The 17,990-nt window shown below is 31.9% G+C and overlaps 1 protein-coding gene across 3 annotated transcripts in view; it reads left to right on the top strand.

Moving 5' to 3' along the window:
* The window catches only part of LOC129950027 (UNC93-like protein), a 64,475-nt gene extending 46,485 nt beyond the window's left edge, over positions 1–17,990 (top strand). For all 3 annotated transcript variants that reach the window (XM_056061789.1, XM_056061790.1, XM_056061791.1), the window contains 6 exons: positions 150–442; positions 546–783; positions 4,683–4,842; positions 4,910–5,177; positions 17,588–17,750; positions 17,810–17,990. In XM_056061789.1, coding sequence (XP_055917764.1) covers positions 150–442; positions 546–783; positions 4,683–4,842; positions 4,910–5,177; positions 17,588–17,750; positions 17,810–17,897 — 1,210 coding nt within the window. In that variant the 3' untranslated portion in view covers positions 17,898–17,990. The remainder of the gene's footprint in view (positions 1–149; positions 443–545; positions 784–4,682; positions 4,843–4,909; positions 5,178–17,587; positions 17,751–17,809) is intronic.

Below are 17,990 nucleotides of genomic sequence, written 5' to 3'. Positions count from 1 at the left end.
TCTTTAACAGATTAGAATAAATGATTTAGATTATAAGTATTGTTTAGTATTTAACAAATTGAAATAAATACATACATTTTATGTGAGTAGAACAATTTAAAGTACTGTATAAAATATACTCAATGAATGTTTGTTTTATAATCTTTCAGATGGTTTGGTTGTAAATGGACAATAGCGCTTTCTTTCATAGCCTACATGCCATATATTGCGGCTCAATTTTATCCGCGTTTTTACACATTCATACCCGCCGCACTGGGAGTTGGCTTTGGAGGTGGTCCATTATGGTGTGCGAAGTGCACATATCTCTCCATTGTTGCGGAGGCGACTACCCGCGTTGTGGGAAATGACAGCGTAAAAGATGTTAATGTTGTCCGTTTCTTTGGATTATTCTTTGTTTTCTATCAGATGGCGCAGGTCTGGGGAAATCTAATTTCATCGTCGGGTAAGAAATGTCTTTATCAGTATAATATAATTCACTTCTCTTTAATAAAAGGAGTGAGGATTACTAAATTATTTATGGATTTCAAGAGTTGGTTTTTTTGCAGTCTTATCATTTGCAACGGCAGGGGAATTTGATGGTGTAATGCCAAACTTAACTTTTCCTAGTAAGAGCAGAGTTGCTGAAATTTGTGGAGCAAACTTTTGTCCAGGTGTTGATGCTAATATTAATCCTAATTTAATTCCACCGCAACCAGAAAAAATTCAAGTACTATCCGCGATATTTTTATGCTGTATGGTGTTGGCTTGTCTGTTGGTTATTTTTGGAGTTGATTCATTAAAGAGGTAACTTATTTGATAATTTGTATTTAGTTGATTTTTGAAATAGGACACTTTAAAAAAAATGTTTGGTTTTAACATAGGAAATTATTGTAATGGGTCCGGTTTATCCGTAAGTCCGAATGTTTATGATAGGTATCGCAGAGTTATAGCTTCAAATAACTTTGTTCATGCCGTTAATAACAAAAAAAAGATACTAAAGGGAATTTAAAAAAAATTGAGGGGATGGTTTCCAAACAACAACAATTAAAAAAAATCGAATGGGATGACATCAAAAAGTCAGTCAATCAGTCTGTTAGTAGGAGTAAAACCTATAATGTAAAATTTCATTTAAGTGGATTGCGTTATTGGGTCGTGAGATATTTGGTGGTTCTTGAGATATGGAATAACTATTCAAGAACTAATCACCCCAAGACAAATCTAAAATAACGCCTCAAATAATTTTAAGGGAAGGGGAGATCTTTTAAAGTAAAGAGCTATCCAATTTTATTTATGTTTTTAGACTTATTTCATTCTTAATTTGGGAAGTTATTTCGGAGTGAAATGAATATAACTTTGAAATATATCCCTAAATTTGGTGAGTAATAAGGCCAAATTGTTTTTATTTTTTCAACAGTTTGATTTGTGCAGAGCATTACGGCGAATAAACTGTTGGATTAATAGAAGGTACTAGGTTGGGTTTAAGAAAAATTTCGTAAACAATTTAAGAACCTGGAATTAAACAAGGTGGTACTGCTGTATCAAATTTATATAATTTAAACCCAGATTTCTTAAATGTAAAAGAATTTGCACACACATAACCTCAAACCTAACCTACCCCAAATCTTATAATATGTCTTAGCAGGGTAGTTACAGGGGGACAGCATGCCCCCCTTTTATTTTAGTCCCCGCAATGTTGGGGTGGATTCCCTTTGGTAAAATCATTTGGTTTTATTTTTCAAAATAATTTGGCGTTATTTTACTTTGTCAAAGTATGATCAATTTTTAAAGTTTTTCTTTTTGTAAACAAAAATAAGGTGGGCGAAGAGGATGGTAGCAAAAAAGCCTTATAAAAACGAAATAAGACCATTCTTAATGTTAGGTTTTATTTCAATCCTTTTGGGGATTTATTTCATAATTATAAGGGAATTTATTTCATTATTTTTTGGGGACTAATTTCATTTTCGAATTTGTGGATTAATGTTTATAGTTTTTGTATTATCTATACATATAAAACTGAAATCAAGCAAAAGAATATTTGTTACGGTTTGGCTTCGAAACTTCTTATCCAATTGTCATTCATTTTTTTTAATGAAAGAGGATATCACGGAGCAGGTTTTAGGCATGAATAAAGTCCGATAATGTTAGTTCATAATTTTTTATCTATACATATAAAATTCAAATATCACTGACTCACTGATCTCACGTTTCAATCGGAAATATGAATAGCAAGTGCAATTACTGCCGTGCATTAAAATATCCTAAAGAACTCTGCTGTTCAGGAGGAAAAGTTTTATTGGCAGAAGTTGGTGATCTACCGGAACCATTCTCATTGACATTCTAAACATTTTCTTGATATGATTCGTGTTTACAGTTCTGCTTTCCAAATGACGTCATTCGGTGCCAATGAAATCAGACAGAGATTGTATGCCTACAATTAAAGTTTAGGGTCAAATCTATCATTCCGCTGGATCTTTAGTACCAAACAACCCTGACAAACCGAAATTTTTGCAAATATATTTCATGGTTGATTCGGTGAGCGATATACAACGACGAATGTCGATAGCCCCAAATACTTACAGAGAATAATTATACGACCTGCAATATTTGCTAAATTGTCACAATCCTTACGTGCGCAGCTTCAAGAGTGCTTTTGAAGCAATGCTATCAAATATAGAAAATTTTCAAGTAATTATTTAAGCTGACCGTGCGCCAAAGACAGAACTCAAACGTCGTTTTGCGAGCACGAGATAACATAAGATAACAAGCCAAGAGTATCCATTTTGTAGTATCTCGAAACAAAGATCACTAGCTAAAGTGCTTAAAGAAACGACTTTTACTGTAGGGGGCGAATCTACTATGCTAAATAAAGGTAGCCCTAAAGCTCTGGATCGTACTCTCAGAGTTTTAAGAGCTGGTGAACGTCCGATGGGAGTTTTTGTGATACTGTTCGCTGGTGATTTTCGGCTAACATTGACAGTTGTGCCAAAAGGTACAAAAAGTGATGAAAAATCTTCGTTTCTGTGGGCTTCTGTCAATCTTTTAAGATTGAACACAAACATGCGCGTGCATTTGGGTGGTGATAATAATGCTGCACAATTTTCAAGAACTCTTTTGGATATAGAAAGTGAAAATATTTTAAATAATGATGGTGAAGTACTAATAAAAGCAATATTTGCAACTAGCGTCAATGAACAAGACCAATTAAAAGCTAAAGTTTACCGGCAAGTCGCTGAAATTTTAGAGAAACCGGATGATTGGTTACGTGATTTTAGCACCTTAAAACGATTCTGTTACAAGCGTAAATAATAAAATTCTTACATTGTTTCAGACCCATTAACAAACCTATCTTTCTATTGATAATAATCTGACTGATCAAGATAATGCTATTGATATTCCAATTGAATTTTTAAATTCTTTGAATACATCAGGACTTCCTCCGCCTAGACAGGATTTAAAAGTTGAGGCTCCAATAATACCTATGAGGAATTTAAATGCATCGAAATTATGGAATGGTACTAGATTACGGATAGTAACAATGCAGAGGAACGTGATTGAAGCTAAAATTCTTTTCGGCTCAGCACAAGGCCAAGTCGTTTTCATCCCCAGAATACCGATGATTACTAACGAATACCCGTTCAATTTTCTATAAAGCTTTGTTTTGCTGCGTCTATCAATTAGGCACAGGGACAGACACTGAAGGTTGCAGGCCTTGACATTACAAATTCCTGTTTTACCCACGGATAATTTTATGTTGCTTTCTCCCGTGTCAGATCGGCAAAAAATATAATATAAAATAAGTATATGCACCTCACCAAAGAACAACATATACTGTTTACAAAGAAGTATTAGGTACAATATAAGAAAATAGTAGTTTTTTCATCCTCTTTTTTTTTATAAAATAGTTGAATACCTCCCGGCTGAAGTCGTGTAAATCAGCTATTAAATTTATAACCGTGAAGTAATGGTCAATCCTAGCTATCCTAGAATTTGTTAGGTATTTATTTTAGTTTACATACATAAATAACCAGATATTGGCGAATGAACATAAAGGTATGTTTAGGGGGAACGCAGCATCTCTGCAACCACAATGTGACCCCCTGCTACTTCCCTTCAACACCCTACCAACCTGCATAATAGGATTTGGGGTAGGTGAAATATTGAGTATATATACAAAGATTCTTTTTATACAAAATCTGGGCTAAAAGAAATTTGGAATTTATCTTGTTTGCACATATGTACTTATGTAAATCTAATATCAACATCTGTTGCACATTTAAAATTTCCCGATGTACACAGTTGTAATGCATTGCAAAACAAAATGCACGACTGAATCGCACAAACTTGCATCTGTATCCAAAAAGACTGTTTAAAAACAGTACCTATAATTTAATTTTGTCTTCAAAAATTTAAATGATCTTTTATTTCTCAAAAACATATTCACTTTTTAGAAATCTTGTTTGAAAATCGTTACGGCGGTTTAATCCTATAGTGTGCCTTAGAAGATCGCACCACAATGTTTAAGCACCTTTATTTAAAATTTAATAGGAAAGTACTCGTAGTTTCAACAATTTTTAATTTTCTCATAAACTGGATAACAAACAATCATCTAGGTTTTGATTAAAAATTAACAGGATTTTTGTTTTAAATTCAGTTTTTTAGTTTATTTTTTTAAGTGCAAATAAAAATGTTATCTTTTTGAAAAGGTATGGAATGGACCGCCATGAAGCTGGCAAAGGACAATCAGGTTGCAAACTTTTATCAGTTACTGTTAAATTACTTTCTGAACAATACCAGTTGCTATTGTTACCAATAACGATGTTTATCGGCCTTGAAGAAGCATTTGTTGCCGTTGATTTTACAGCTGTAAACTATACAAATGAAAATAATTTTAATTAATATACTAACAATATTGTCTTTCAACTTTTTTCAGTCATTTGTTGCTTGTGGTTGGGGTATCTCACGAATAGGATTTGCAATGATTTGTTTTGGAATCGCTAATGCTATTGCAGCAGGAGTTGCTGGAGCATTGGCTAAGTTAGCAGGACGTCTATCAATTATGTTAACAGTATTCGTAATTCATGTTTCCCTTTTGATTTGGATGCATCAATGGAAAGCTGTTGAAGGTGACTATGTAACTTATTGTGCTATGGCCGCTGTTTGGGGTATCTGTGATGGAATTTGGTTGGTGAACGTAAACGGTAATTATCAAAATTTAATAATTCTTATTCATTTACATTTATGTATGTAAATAATAGTCATACTCTGAAACAGCAATTAAAATGATATTGCTTTAACGGGTAGGTACTTATTGTACTAGTTTTTATTTAGTTTATGTTTTTTAAAACCGCGGCAACAATTGAATTAATTCCATTAGCAGTTTTTGTATCTGCATAATGTGTATAAAGGAGGACTTTTGTTTCTTTGTCCGGTTTTGGATAAATGTTATCAAAACAGACAAACCAAATAACTTTATAAATACCTTTGAAACTTACTTTGATATCCTGGTTTTACTGAAAAGTAAAATAAGGAATAATTTCTGCCTAAAAAGTTAATTATTTGAACTTTCCTCGAATATTTGTCTTATATTTCTTGATAGAAATATGAAACTGGCGACGGTGACAACTGATTACGGGCTAAGGACCCGGCTAAATTTTTGTTTTACATGTTAGAGCCTTATTTTTTTCATTAATTCAAATGGTAAGTGTTTTCTTTTCCAAAAGAAAATAGAGGCTGGGATGCGACCCACACTGATAACTTCCCATCCCGTGTCTGTCTATTGGTCTTGTATACAATTTTGTATTTTTTCGTGTTTTCGTGATTAAAAAAGTTGTAAGTTGAATTATTCTTACAAATTTAAAAATTAGCAACAATATTTTTCATATAAAGAAATAGTTTAGTTTGACAATCTGGATTTGTTAAATAGATTTTTAGTGTAATTTTGTTTTACCAAATTAGTAGCATTTCTTAAATTTTTACAGATGAATGATGAATGAAATTAATTTGAGAGATATCAAGAACTGAACATCAATTGTAACGAACTTTGCCTACTATTTTTTGTAGATTATATTTTTTTATAAAAAAACGGACTGTTGAATTTTTATATAAAAAAAGAAACGACTGAAAATCGAAAACAATATTTTCTGTGAAACAAAAAGAGTTGGTAGACTATATTTTTAATTTTTAGAAGCATATTGAGTCGTAAGAAAATTTTTACCAAGTTTTAGTATAATTGTAAAAAAAAACTGCCAATTCGATTTTCCTCAAAATTTTACTGATTATTGACAACTATATTTTTTAAAAGAAAAAAATAATTTAAAGCCAATATCTCAAAGTTTTTAAAATGAGTAATGTTTTTTTAGGTTTTTAATTTTTATAAGAAAAACTGTCAATTCGATTTTTCTCAAAACTTTACCAGATATTAAAAACTTTACTTTTCGTTGCACAAAATTGTCTTGGAGATAAAATCATATCGTATCCTTGAAATTTTCGAGGTGACATATTTTGTTCAGTTTTTTTGATTTATAACAAAAAAACCGTTATCTGGATTTTTTTTTCAAAAAATATACTCATTTGGTATCACGTTACAATATATTATATAAAATTTAGTTTTTGTTCTTAAGATTTCTGTCAGTAGACATTCGGTATAAACTACCTTCCAAAAATTTCCAATGATAGATTTAATAGGCTCAGTGAATTCTATTATTCATTTCATTTCGTTCCATTTCTTTCTGCTTCATTAAGGCTACTGCTGTTCGATCAAGACAACACAGTTTTTCTTATCAATAGATTTATCACGATTTGACAGCAAATATCGCAATATCAGAGTGATGAAATAATTGGAAACAGTAAATAAAAAAAGCGTACTACAAATGTTCTAACAAAAAGAAAATAAGGCAGATACAAATAATGGTGTAGCCACACTATAAAAAAGATTTTCTAATGCTCCAGGCCACTTAACTTTTGTATGTACGAAGCAACTTGATAGGTCTGTTTCGTTGTTACCGCATTTGAAAAAAAAAAGTTCATACACAAACCATCTTTTGTCTTTTGCAAAATGTATTCAATTTTGATTCATTATCCACGATGGTGTTTGGTTATTGCGTTGGGGTCGAAATACTGTATGGATCAAAATGCTGTATCTCAAAATTGTGTATTTCAAAATTCAGTATTTCAAAGCTAAAAAAATAAAAATCTATTTGACAATGTAAAAAAATGTGCACTTTACAGCATTTTGAAACACAGAATTTCGATGTACAGAATACTTTTTTTAAGACAACATCATTAAAATTTTTGATTAGCATAATGTTCTAATATACTCCCTTCAACAATAACATACATAATATGTATGTACCTATGATAACTTATAAGTCCCATTTGTACATGAATTGTTTCTATCATAATCAAAAATTGCATAAACAATTGATTTGTCAAAACTTCCAGTACTATACAGTGGGTTGGGTACGATTTGCCGATTTTTAAAATGTCGATTTAAAAAAGTCGACCATTATAATGTCGATTGTCGAAATGTCGATTGATAAAAATACCGACCGAACAAAATGCCGACTCTTATAATGTCGATTTTGAAAATATCGAATAGTAAAAGTTCGACAGTGACAAAGTGAATGATGTTCACATGCATGCGGCGCCGCATGCATGTGAACATCATTCACTTTGTCACTGTCGATCAACAAGTCACTCTCGGTTAACTGTTAATGTTTACATACGCCGCATGCATGTGAAATCTCAGATAACTATTAAAGCTTACATTCATGTTTTTTTTCTTTACAACAGTCGACATTTTAACCGACAACTTTTCAGTCGACATTTTTTGTAGTCGACATTTTTTATAGTCGACATTTAAATGGGCAACTTTTTTTTTTGTCGATCAAACTTCAGTCGACATTTTAAGAGTCTGTAAAGTTTTCAGTTGGCCAGTCGACATTTTTTTTGTCGACCATTCGTACGCCACGCCTATACAGTATTATGAGATACAATATTTTAACCCTTTGACGCACAAAATAACTACACTTAAGATTTCATGGTTATAATTGCATTTATTAGTGTTTTACAAGGTTATTTAAATATGCACATAGCAATTTTTTTTTCTAACGAACAGGTTCTAGGAAATAAGTTGGGACAAATGTTCAAAGCGATGTCCAATAAATCATAAAACAGCCGCAGATAATATATATTATATTTGATTTCCTGTCAACTTCGTATGTCACTTTCTTCTGGTCCATGAGGTCTACGCCACCCATGTTCTTGTTATATTTATGGACGATGTCAGGACATTTTATCTCTAGACATTGCGCTGATCCTACTTGTTTACGTTTTACCTTATGAGTAGGTACCGGTGACAAAAAGTTGGTAAGGAGATGTACAGCTTTGTCGTCCATCCACTTGATAAAAGATATTCCTTCAAAGCAAGTAACGTAAATATCGCCTCTCTTCATACTTTTGTCTTGTGGAAGATTTTTAGTCGTATTCTTACGCTGTGTCCTTACTGTGCCAAATGCCTTTATATTTGTCTTTGCAAGTCTATACTGCAGCATAGGTGAGTTGAAAAAACTATCGAAATAAATCTCACATCCAAGACCCACCAAATCTTGAGTAAGTTCAAGGACAACGGATTCTCCCAGTCCTACTTCTGGCTCAGAATTTTTTTTTTCGGTGTACAAATCGAATTGGAATAGGTATCCAGTACTTGAATCCGCACGACACCACATTTTGAATCCTCTTTTTATTGATTTATTTTGCATGTACTGTTTCATGATATTGTGGCCTTTGAACTTTACCATATGTTCATCAATCGCTTGTGTCATTGTTTTGTTCATTGATGACTGGAATTGAAATGGTTCATTACTAATCTTATTTTTTACGCCCTATCAAACGTTGGTGATGTCGGTGACGGTTGAGATTCATTGTCACAGAAGTGCAGATTTTTTCGAATCTCTTCAAATCGTGATAGTGGCATTACCTTAGCTATGTAAGGAACATCCATGTCAGGTTCAGCGGACCAGTAGCTTCTCAATGTGGGCAATACATGGTAACCCATGACGTAGTTCATTCCAATGAAAGCTGTTATTTCTTGAAGATCGGTAGTGAACACCGATCCATTTTGATTAGAATAACGTAAGGACTCTGGTATTATTAATTCCTCAATTAATAATTTTAGTTTCGTAACTGTCTCATATACATCTATAGGATTCAGAGATTGTAACTCTTGACAAATGTTTATCTTACCAAATTCATATTCGGTGTCAACAAAATTATACCTGCGATAAACATTCCTTTTCCACTTAAACTCGGGAACTGGATCACGAGGTGATGAATTGGTCGGGCTAGTTGATGAAGGGTCTGCAGATGGGCCTGGATTTTGAGTAGACTCTGGTGGAGCAGGTGGCTCAATTATAGCTTCGGATACTCCAGCTTGCATGTCCGCTAATAAAAATGACTGGTCTTCGTCATCCAGAGTGAGTGCATCTGCAGTGTCACTGGTCTCAGCCATTAGCAATTCCTCAACTTCGGAATCATTCAAATGGAAAATCCTGTTTCCTTTGCTTGCCTAAAAATTATGAATTTCAATTACGCATTTTTCGCATATTGGGACAACCGTGTCCCTTTACTTTTAATTTCACATTTTAGTTATAAAAGTCACTCATTGCAACAAATAACAACAAAATCATTATAATTACTTACCATTCTTATAAATTCTTCACTAAATAGTCACTAATTTAAACAAAAAAGTAAAAAAAAATCGCTTAAGAAAATAACCAAAGAAGCGCGGTAGAAACTCCAAATGTAATTATACTGGTTTTTCCTTTTTTTTTCTCCTGCCTATCAACCAACCTTAAAGAAAACGTTAAAAACGAATGCAAAAAAATAAGCATGCGTTGAGTTTGATTCGAAATTATTTTGCGTTTAGTAATAATCAGAAATATAACTGAACGGGACACCGGTGTCCCATTTACAGTAGTAAATGCAGTATTTTAAAATACAGCATTTCGACCCGCTCCCTTGGTTAGTGCGTTAACCTTCAATTGAAGATACATATTTTGTCCATTTGACTCTCAGTGTTGCAAATAAGAGAAAAGTACAAACAAATAAATTGAAAACCATTAATTTTACTAAATAATTTTATATCAATGACTATCAACAATATGATTACAAATAATAATACTTTGTTCTTATATCTAAATCGGATGGAAAATAACTAGAAACATTAAAATTGTGTAATGTCTTCTTATAAAGTGTGAGCAAATCACAAGCAAAAAACAACAACAAATACCTAACAAATAAAGAATGTTGTAATTTTCTTAAAGTTGAATTACATTTTTGATATATTTTCCTATCCTGATTTAAAAAAGTTGTTTTTTCTTATGGGAACTACATATGTACTTTGACTGTAAATCGAAAGAAAACCAATCTCTAATTTTCAGTACACGCACTGACTTCCAGATGGTGTGGGAACCAACTTTCAAGGTGCCATTATTTGATATTCTGCTTTTCCCATAATATCCGACAGATAATAAGTATTTTGCTTATTTTGGCGAGCTTTTGATTCGGATAAAGCTCTCCCATAATGCATTTAAAGTTTCCACTTTTGTAAGGTTTGCTATAAAAGGATAGAAAACATACATATGTTTTCAGGAGAAAACACAGAAGAAAATCGACTTGTGTCACGAGCATAGACAAACCATATAAAGACCGGAATCTTTCGTACGTTTTACCCTCCAACACCCATTTGTTTACATTGTTGTATTTGTAATTTGTCATGACGTCCATTTTGAAATATGAAATGCAACAACAATTCGATGCGGTGTATTTACTTGTTTTGACAGATGTTTTTTTTTTATTAAAATAGCTGTGGTGAGAATTTGACTTCTACGACGAATTGTTTTGTTTACTAAAATGCCGCAAAATACGAACATTGGAACTCACTTGGTCATGTTCTTAAAAGTTTTTTAGATTTTTACAAAAAAGTGTGAATGCATTGTTCTTACTCACACTTCAACGATTCCAGGAAGGTATAAACCATTCCTGTAGGTACATTATTGTACCAAGGACACGACCGAATGAGTTTCGATAGGAAAATACGAACATTGGAACTCATTCGGTCGTGTCCTTGGTACAATAATGTACCTACAGGAATGGTTTATACCTTTCTGGAATCCTTGAAGTGTGAGTAGGAACTTTGCGTTCACACTTTTTAGTAAAAAACAAAACAACTTAAAAAAGCACCTCCGAGTGAGTTCCAATGTTCGTATTTTCCTATTGAAAAAGTTTAAAAATGCGAACATTGGAATTTTTGTTGACGTTTTCAAACTCACCTCGAAGAAATAAACATTTAAGGTATGTGTGATGTTGAGGTGATGTCACACTTTTATTATTTATTTTTATTTGAAAAACTAAACTTATATTGAAATTGTTAAAACTTGGTCACTGTTTTGTAATTATCAAAATTCTTTTATGAAATAGTCATCGTTTTTAAATTCGATAAAAAAAGAATTATTATAACATTCAAAAATATAATTTTTGGAACGTTTAATTTTACCTCAATCAGAACTCTATATTAGATTCAAAATTAAAAAAAATTAATGTTTTACATTTTCGCTAATATATTTCAGGTTTTCTTTACATAATACAACAAATGAATTGAAAAGTGTATTATACGTAGTACACACTTTTAAATATAGTATTTAAATATATAAAAAATTAACAATTTCTTGCCACTTCTTCTTACAAAAGTTTCTTTAGCATTTAAATAAGCTCTATTTAAAAAAAATTATTTATCTTGGGTATACTTTAATAAATATTCGATTATTCCTATCAAAATAAGACTACGTATGTAAATACTCAAGGAAGGAAACAATAATTCAATTGAAATATATTTTTTTGGTAATCAAGAACAAGAAGACATAAAATCATCTGGTTTTCAGTTTTTGATCAAAAACAAATATGAACAATGAATTCTAAAAACAATAATAGATAAATTAAGTATTAAAAATTACACTTCAAAACTTTTTTTTACCTTTTTTGGCCAAATTTTGAGCTTAAAACAATTTTTTTCAAAAACTATGCAAATTAACACATCTATTCCATTATTAATTAGAAAATATGAACCAAAATATAATAATAAGCATTAAGCACGATCCTCTCGATCATAAAATATGATATTAAATATTATGTTACATTTCAATAGAATCGCGTAGGAACATGTTGTTTTCTTAATAAGTGATTCATGTATAAGAAATCATAAGGTCTTTCTTAAACAATATTTAACGACAGTTAACAGCAAAAATGTTTTTCGATTTTAGTCTTAAGTTGGCATCTGAGATGTTTCGATTAATAAATATTAATTTAAAAATGTAATATCTCAAGGAACTATTCTAATTTGCATAGTTTTGACTTGATTTCAAAAAAAGCTAATAGAAAAAAGTGTTGGCTTTGAAAAATTTATAAAACTTAGTTGTAAGTATTACCAATATTTTGTTTCCATTTAACTTACATATTTTTTTAAAATGTCCCTACCTCCTAAATGGGGGGAAACAGACCCGCTCCCGTAGTAAAAAATACTTGTTTTTAACTGTTCTATACAAATCCGTCATCAAACTTTGTCGCCTGAGCTATCGTACTCTTCCCAAAAAATGCAATAGCTAATGTCGCCGTAGCCACTAGGTGCCACCCCTAAAGAATTTCTCAGCACTATTCCTTATTTTCGTGGTGAATTGACTTTAGAGGGTGGTGAATTGATGTTAGCAGCGGTGAATTGATGTTAGACCTAAAGGCCCAACTATAATAGGCATAAGTAAACATAAGCTTATGTCAAAAACACAACGAAAATTCACTTAAGTTTGCGAAATTACTGCATAGCCATAATGAAAATTTTGCTCACGTATCTACATGTCAGATTTTACTTATGCGGCGAGCGACTGGGATCGCTCTTGCTTAAGTGTGCTTAAGTTAACGAAACTGAGAAAAATTGAACGAAACGTAGCTAGACTCCATTATGTTCACTCGTATTGAGATTCTTTGTATTCGCACGTTTACTTATGCGCGCATATGCTAGCTTATGCCTATTATAGTTGGGCCTTAAGGGTGCGTGTAAGTAGACGTTTCAGCTTGTAGGCAAACCAGAATGACAGATTTGTTTCCGGTCTTTATATGGTTTGTCTATGGTCACGAGGGTAAGATTTTCAGTCAAATTGACGTTCCTCTTTTCTCTTGTCCGTTTTATTTTATTCTGTTTCATATGGTTTCATTATGTTCGAGAAAAACATCTCCGTTAGCATTTTTTATAAATTTCGTTGTTTTTTTGCTACGATTAGGTTAGATAAATAATAAATAAATATATTATAATTAAGCCGTCAACGAAACGAAAACCAAATTATTGCTTGAGCACATAGTTACCAACACGGAAATGAAAAATAAATCGAACAGTAAAATCGGAAATATCAAAGAAACATTCGATGAAGATGCATGCATCTTAGTTCATCGTGTAATAGCAATCAAACAGTCGAAATATTTTAAAAATGGCGCTCAGCTTCGAGTCAAGCAATTTTAAAACTTAAGAGTGAAATTCAAAGACACCTTATTTTCTTAAAGCGCCAACATTAATGTTATTGAAGAAATTCTGGAAAGGAAGTTTAAACAAAGTATAATCGTCATAGCCTGATATTTTAGTTAATTTTTGGATTTTTATTTTAACGAAGATACTCAAAGGAATCACTTCAACAATTGAGAATAAATAGTGTATATCATAATTGTTTCTTGTAAACACAACTGTATATCCTGTTATGCAAAGCAAGATTTTCGAAAAATATTGCTTCTAATGACAAATCGACAGTTTTCATCGCAATTCGTAAACATTATTCTCAGACGATAATCATCACAATTATAATATCACAATATATTGATGTCACTTGTTTGTATGAATACAAATTTCTTTTCATCACCTGCGGAAAATGCAGATCTTATCGTTTTGACGATAGATAGGTAGATTACAGATTTTATTGAATCAAAGTAAAATTTACATTACACACCAAAAATGTTTACAAAAATGATTATAGCATGGCAATTGCCGTCTGCCAGATTGACAACAAAACACAATCAATGTAAAAAGCCCTCAATATAATTACTTTTAAATAATAAAAAAATGTTTTTATAATTATAATTTTTTAACTATAAACAGTTCATGGTAGATTAAAAATAATTTAAAAAAACAGTGAATAGAAACACAATCAAAAATTTTCGTTCATTATAGCACTTCAATATTTAAGCGCAGTTTTGAAAATTTCCTAAAGATTGACAACATTCATTTTATTCAATAAACTTATCACTTCACCTTCCGATAGAAAGTCTTTTCTGAATACATTCCTTCTGATTTCTCTAAGAATTGGGCATTTTCCCAAGAAGTGGACAATATCCTCTCTTTCTGATAGGTTGCATATATTAAACTCTAGGGTCTCTGTGGAATGAAATTTAAATCTATTTGTTCACTACGTAGTCTGACCATCATAGAAATCACACGGACATTATTAGAATCCTTAAAAAAGTTGTTCTCTGCAAGGTTATGATTTTATCTGCTGTAAGTTGTTCTGTGCAAGGAGTTAGACGCTTCAGCAATATATTCAGCCCTACATTTCTCATCAACCTTTAAAATGACTTCATACAAGATTTTTTTAGCTGTTGTTAAATCCTCGATGGGTAAATTAAAATTAATTTGACATTCCTCAGCAAAATCTTGCCACTCTCGGTACCAACTGTTTTGATCTTGTATGGCTTTTATGGCTTTTATTTCAAAAACGTTAAGCAAGAAGTCCGCTTGCAACCTCAATGTTTTTATAAAAAATGAAAAGACACCCTTTTCCAGCATTATAACGAAGTTTAGCGTATTTTTCGGCAAATGAAATATTCTTTTTATAAAGTGCGTTAGGAGTTTTTCAAGCGAATTGTACTTACTTTTAAATCCCCATACCTGCGATCCATATAAAAGTATGCTCCAGCTATTGCTTCAAATATTTTAAACTTGCTACTATGTGCTATCATTGAATAATTACAAATAGAAGGGACACCGGGTAGATCCTACTTAAGATGGCGACACTTATTGCTCATAAGTCGCTAGTATCGCACGGCGGCGGGTTATTTAAACATTGTATCGGATGTAATTCGAAATGATGAGGATTTGTGAGTTTCGTGGTGTTTTTCTTGAATTTTGTTATTAGTTTTATATGGGTTGGGATGGATTTATTTTTAAATTTCTTTTTTTTTCTCAAAACATTATTGGGATAATGGACGAATTAAACTTTATTACAAAGGATGCATTGCAAATGTACATACATATGTTTATATGTATTTAAGTATAGGCAGGTAGGTATATTGTTTAGTTTAATGTTTGCTAGGTTATTATTAATTACATAGAGGGAGGTATTCATATGCACAAAATGGAGGTTAATATGTACATATATATGTAGGCACATTATATATATGTATATCATAAGTTGGAGGCATACCTTTTAGATTGTTCAACTATTTTAGAAGTATTTTTGGCAGATTTCTTTGCTTTAAAAAAAAAATTCGAGTGACGAAAAAAAGATATATGTATGTATGTAATCAAAGTGGAGTAAAAAAGGATTATTAAAGCCATTTTGCTGCCATTTGCTTTGTAATTATTCAATGGTACTACCTATACACTTATTCATGAAGCATTGTTTCCTGGCCATATTAATAGCAGTTTTTGCCTTAACCAATTTCTCATTCAATAGTTTATCCATGTTTAAATTATTTGAAACAGTTATGCCAAGGTATTTGTATTTTCGCACACATTCAATATTTTCGCGAATATAGCTCCATTTTTTATTTGATGCATTACGTTCACCACCACTTTTATTTAGTATAAAATTCCATTGCTGAAAATACTAGTAAACCCTGTTAATCATGAGCTGCAGAGTTTCCGGCGATTGCGCAAACATGACTATATCATCTGCGAACAGAAGTGCCTTAATCCGCATCCCTGCAAAATCCACTCCAACCGGCAGGAAGTCTAAATTAATAATGCAAACAAGGTAGGGCTTCATGTACAACCTTGTCTTACTCCCGATGAGGTTTCAAACTAGTCTGAGAGTTTTTCACCTGTCCATACAGCGGTCGTTGTTCCGCGGCCAAACTTCAATGATATCCCAAGGCTATACAGCTTATAGAATAGTGTATCTCTATCAATTGTATCAAAAGCTGCTTTAAAATCGATAAAAAAATACATACAGCTTTTTCCTTTGTTTCAAAAAATTCTCTGCCAAGCTCATGAATATAAAAACATTATCTTTTGCTGAATATCCTGGTCTAAATCCAGCCTGGAACTCCTCAGCAATTTCCCGGTCTCAATACAACTAACAAGAAGCTTACGCATCATCGTTGTAAATATCTTGTATAAGGTGCATTTAAAAAGGATATCCCTCTGCAGTTAGCTGCATCAAACAACGATCCTTTTTTGTGGATTGGAAATATAATAGCATCTCGCAATTCATCTGGCGTCCATTCTTTCTCCAAAACTGTATTGATGATTTTAGGTCGAAGTTTGTTTAGAAATATTATTCAACTAGTAGTCAATGCATTAAACTCTCTACTTGTAGATACTTCTGAACTCTTTTTTGAAGAAGCAAGTTTGAAATCTATTCCTGACAACATTACTCGCACACAGGAATGGTTGAGAGTTGTAAGTCACTAGGCCTTGGTTCTCAACGGACTGTCGCGCCACCCAATTTATTTTTATAAGTTTAAAAAGTCCCGTTTTGGGCACCTAAGAAAACCCCTTTTTAATAAAGAAAAAAAAGCAAATGCATCAACAATGTTGAGCATTTTAAGTTTAATTATATGTTCATTGTTATTATAGATTTTAAAATACATATTCCAGAGAAACAGCTCGTGTAACTTTCTGCTAAGATTTTCCTTATTCCTAAATGCGTTAATTTTTCACTTTATATTTGCTATTAAGCTTTCGGATAGCTTTTGCAATGTTTTAAGTTTAGGGAAAATAGTGTTTCCGCTGTTATTATCTGCTCACTTCCTTGCGTTATTTATAGTAGTAATACTGCCAGCATCTACGAGTATTTTGATTGTGTCATATTAAATAGATAGCTACATAGGTATTTAAAAAACCTTAGAATTTAACAAATTTTCTACATTTATGTATGTACATAATACATATGTATATTTATACACCGGTATGCAGGTTTTCATAAAATATGTAAACTTACCTAAATATTTCCGATGGAAAAAAATTGGATGGATATTATTCCGAAAGTTTTTGTTTTATAATTAGGTAGGAAAAGTCATTTCTGAACTAGATATTTGTTATTCAAATACTAATGTGTCGATTTGTTGCTTATTTTCGAAGGAAATCGACGTGTGTCCAAAGAAAATTCAAACAATTTTGACAACAACATTTGCTTTTAAATGAAAGTACCTACTTAAAATGACCATTACTGCGTAGTTTAAATGTTGAACTATCGGTTGAAATTGATTTCATTTGTCTATATATATCAAATATGGAAATTTAATATACAAAGTGGAAATACATGAAATCAAACTAAACTAACTTTAATTCTTTCAGCCTTTTCGGGAATTCTATTTCCTGGAAAAGAAATTGCAGCATATAGTAATTTTCGGTTATGGGAATCTACTGGCTCAGTTATAGGATACATCATAAGTCCTTTGCTTTGTACATCAATTAAACTGAAATTACTTCTTTCTGTGATGATAGTTGGAATGTTTGGGTAAGTTTTTTTTCCTTTTTTTTGATGTTTTTAATGATTTATTTTAATGTCTTCCACAGATATAGTTATATTGAATACATGGAGAGGCGAGAAAAAGGTTTAGTTGATAGAACAAATGTTGAACTTGTTGAACAAGGAGAACGATGACAGGACACAGCACTTACGATGACAGGTAGCATAATGTTGCGTACGATTTTAAACTAGACAATGTTTTAATAAAATCTAAATGCTGAATTATTA

This window comes from Eupeodes corollae, chromosome 3, assembly GCF_945859685.1.
Source record: "Eupeodes corollae chromosome 3, idEupCoro1.1, whole genome shotgun sequence".
Classification (NCBI taxonomy): Eukaryota; Metazoa; Arthropoda; class Insecta; order Diptera; family Syrphidae; genus Eupeodes; species Eupeodes corollae.
This window is presented reverse-complemented; position numbering and strand designations above follow the sequence as displayed.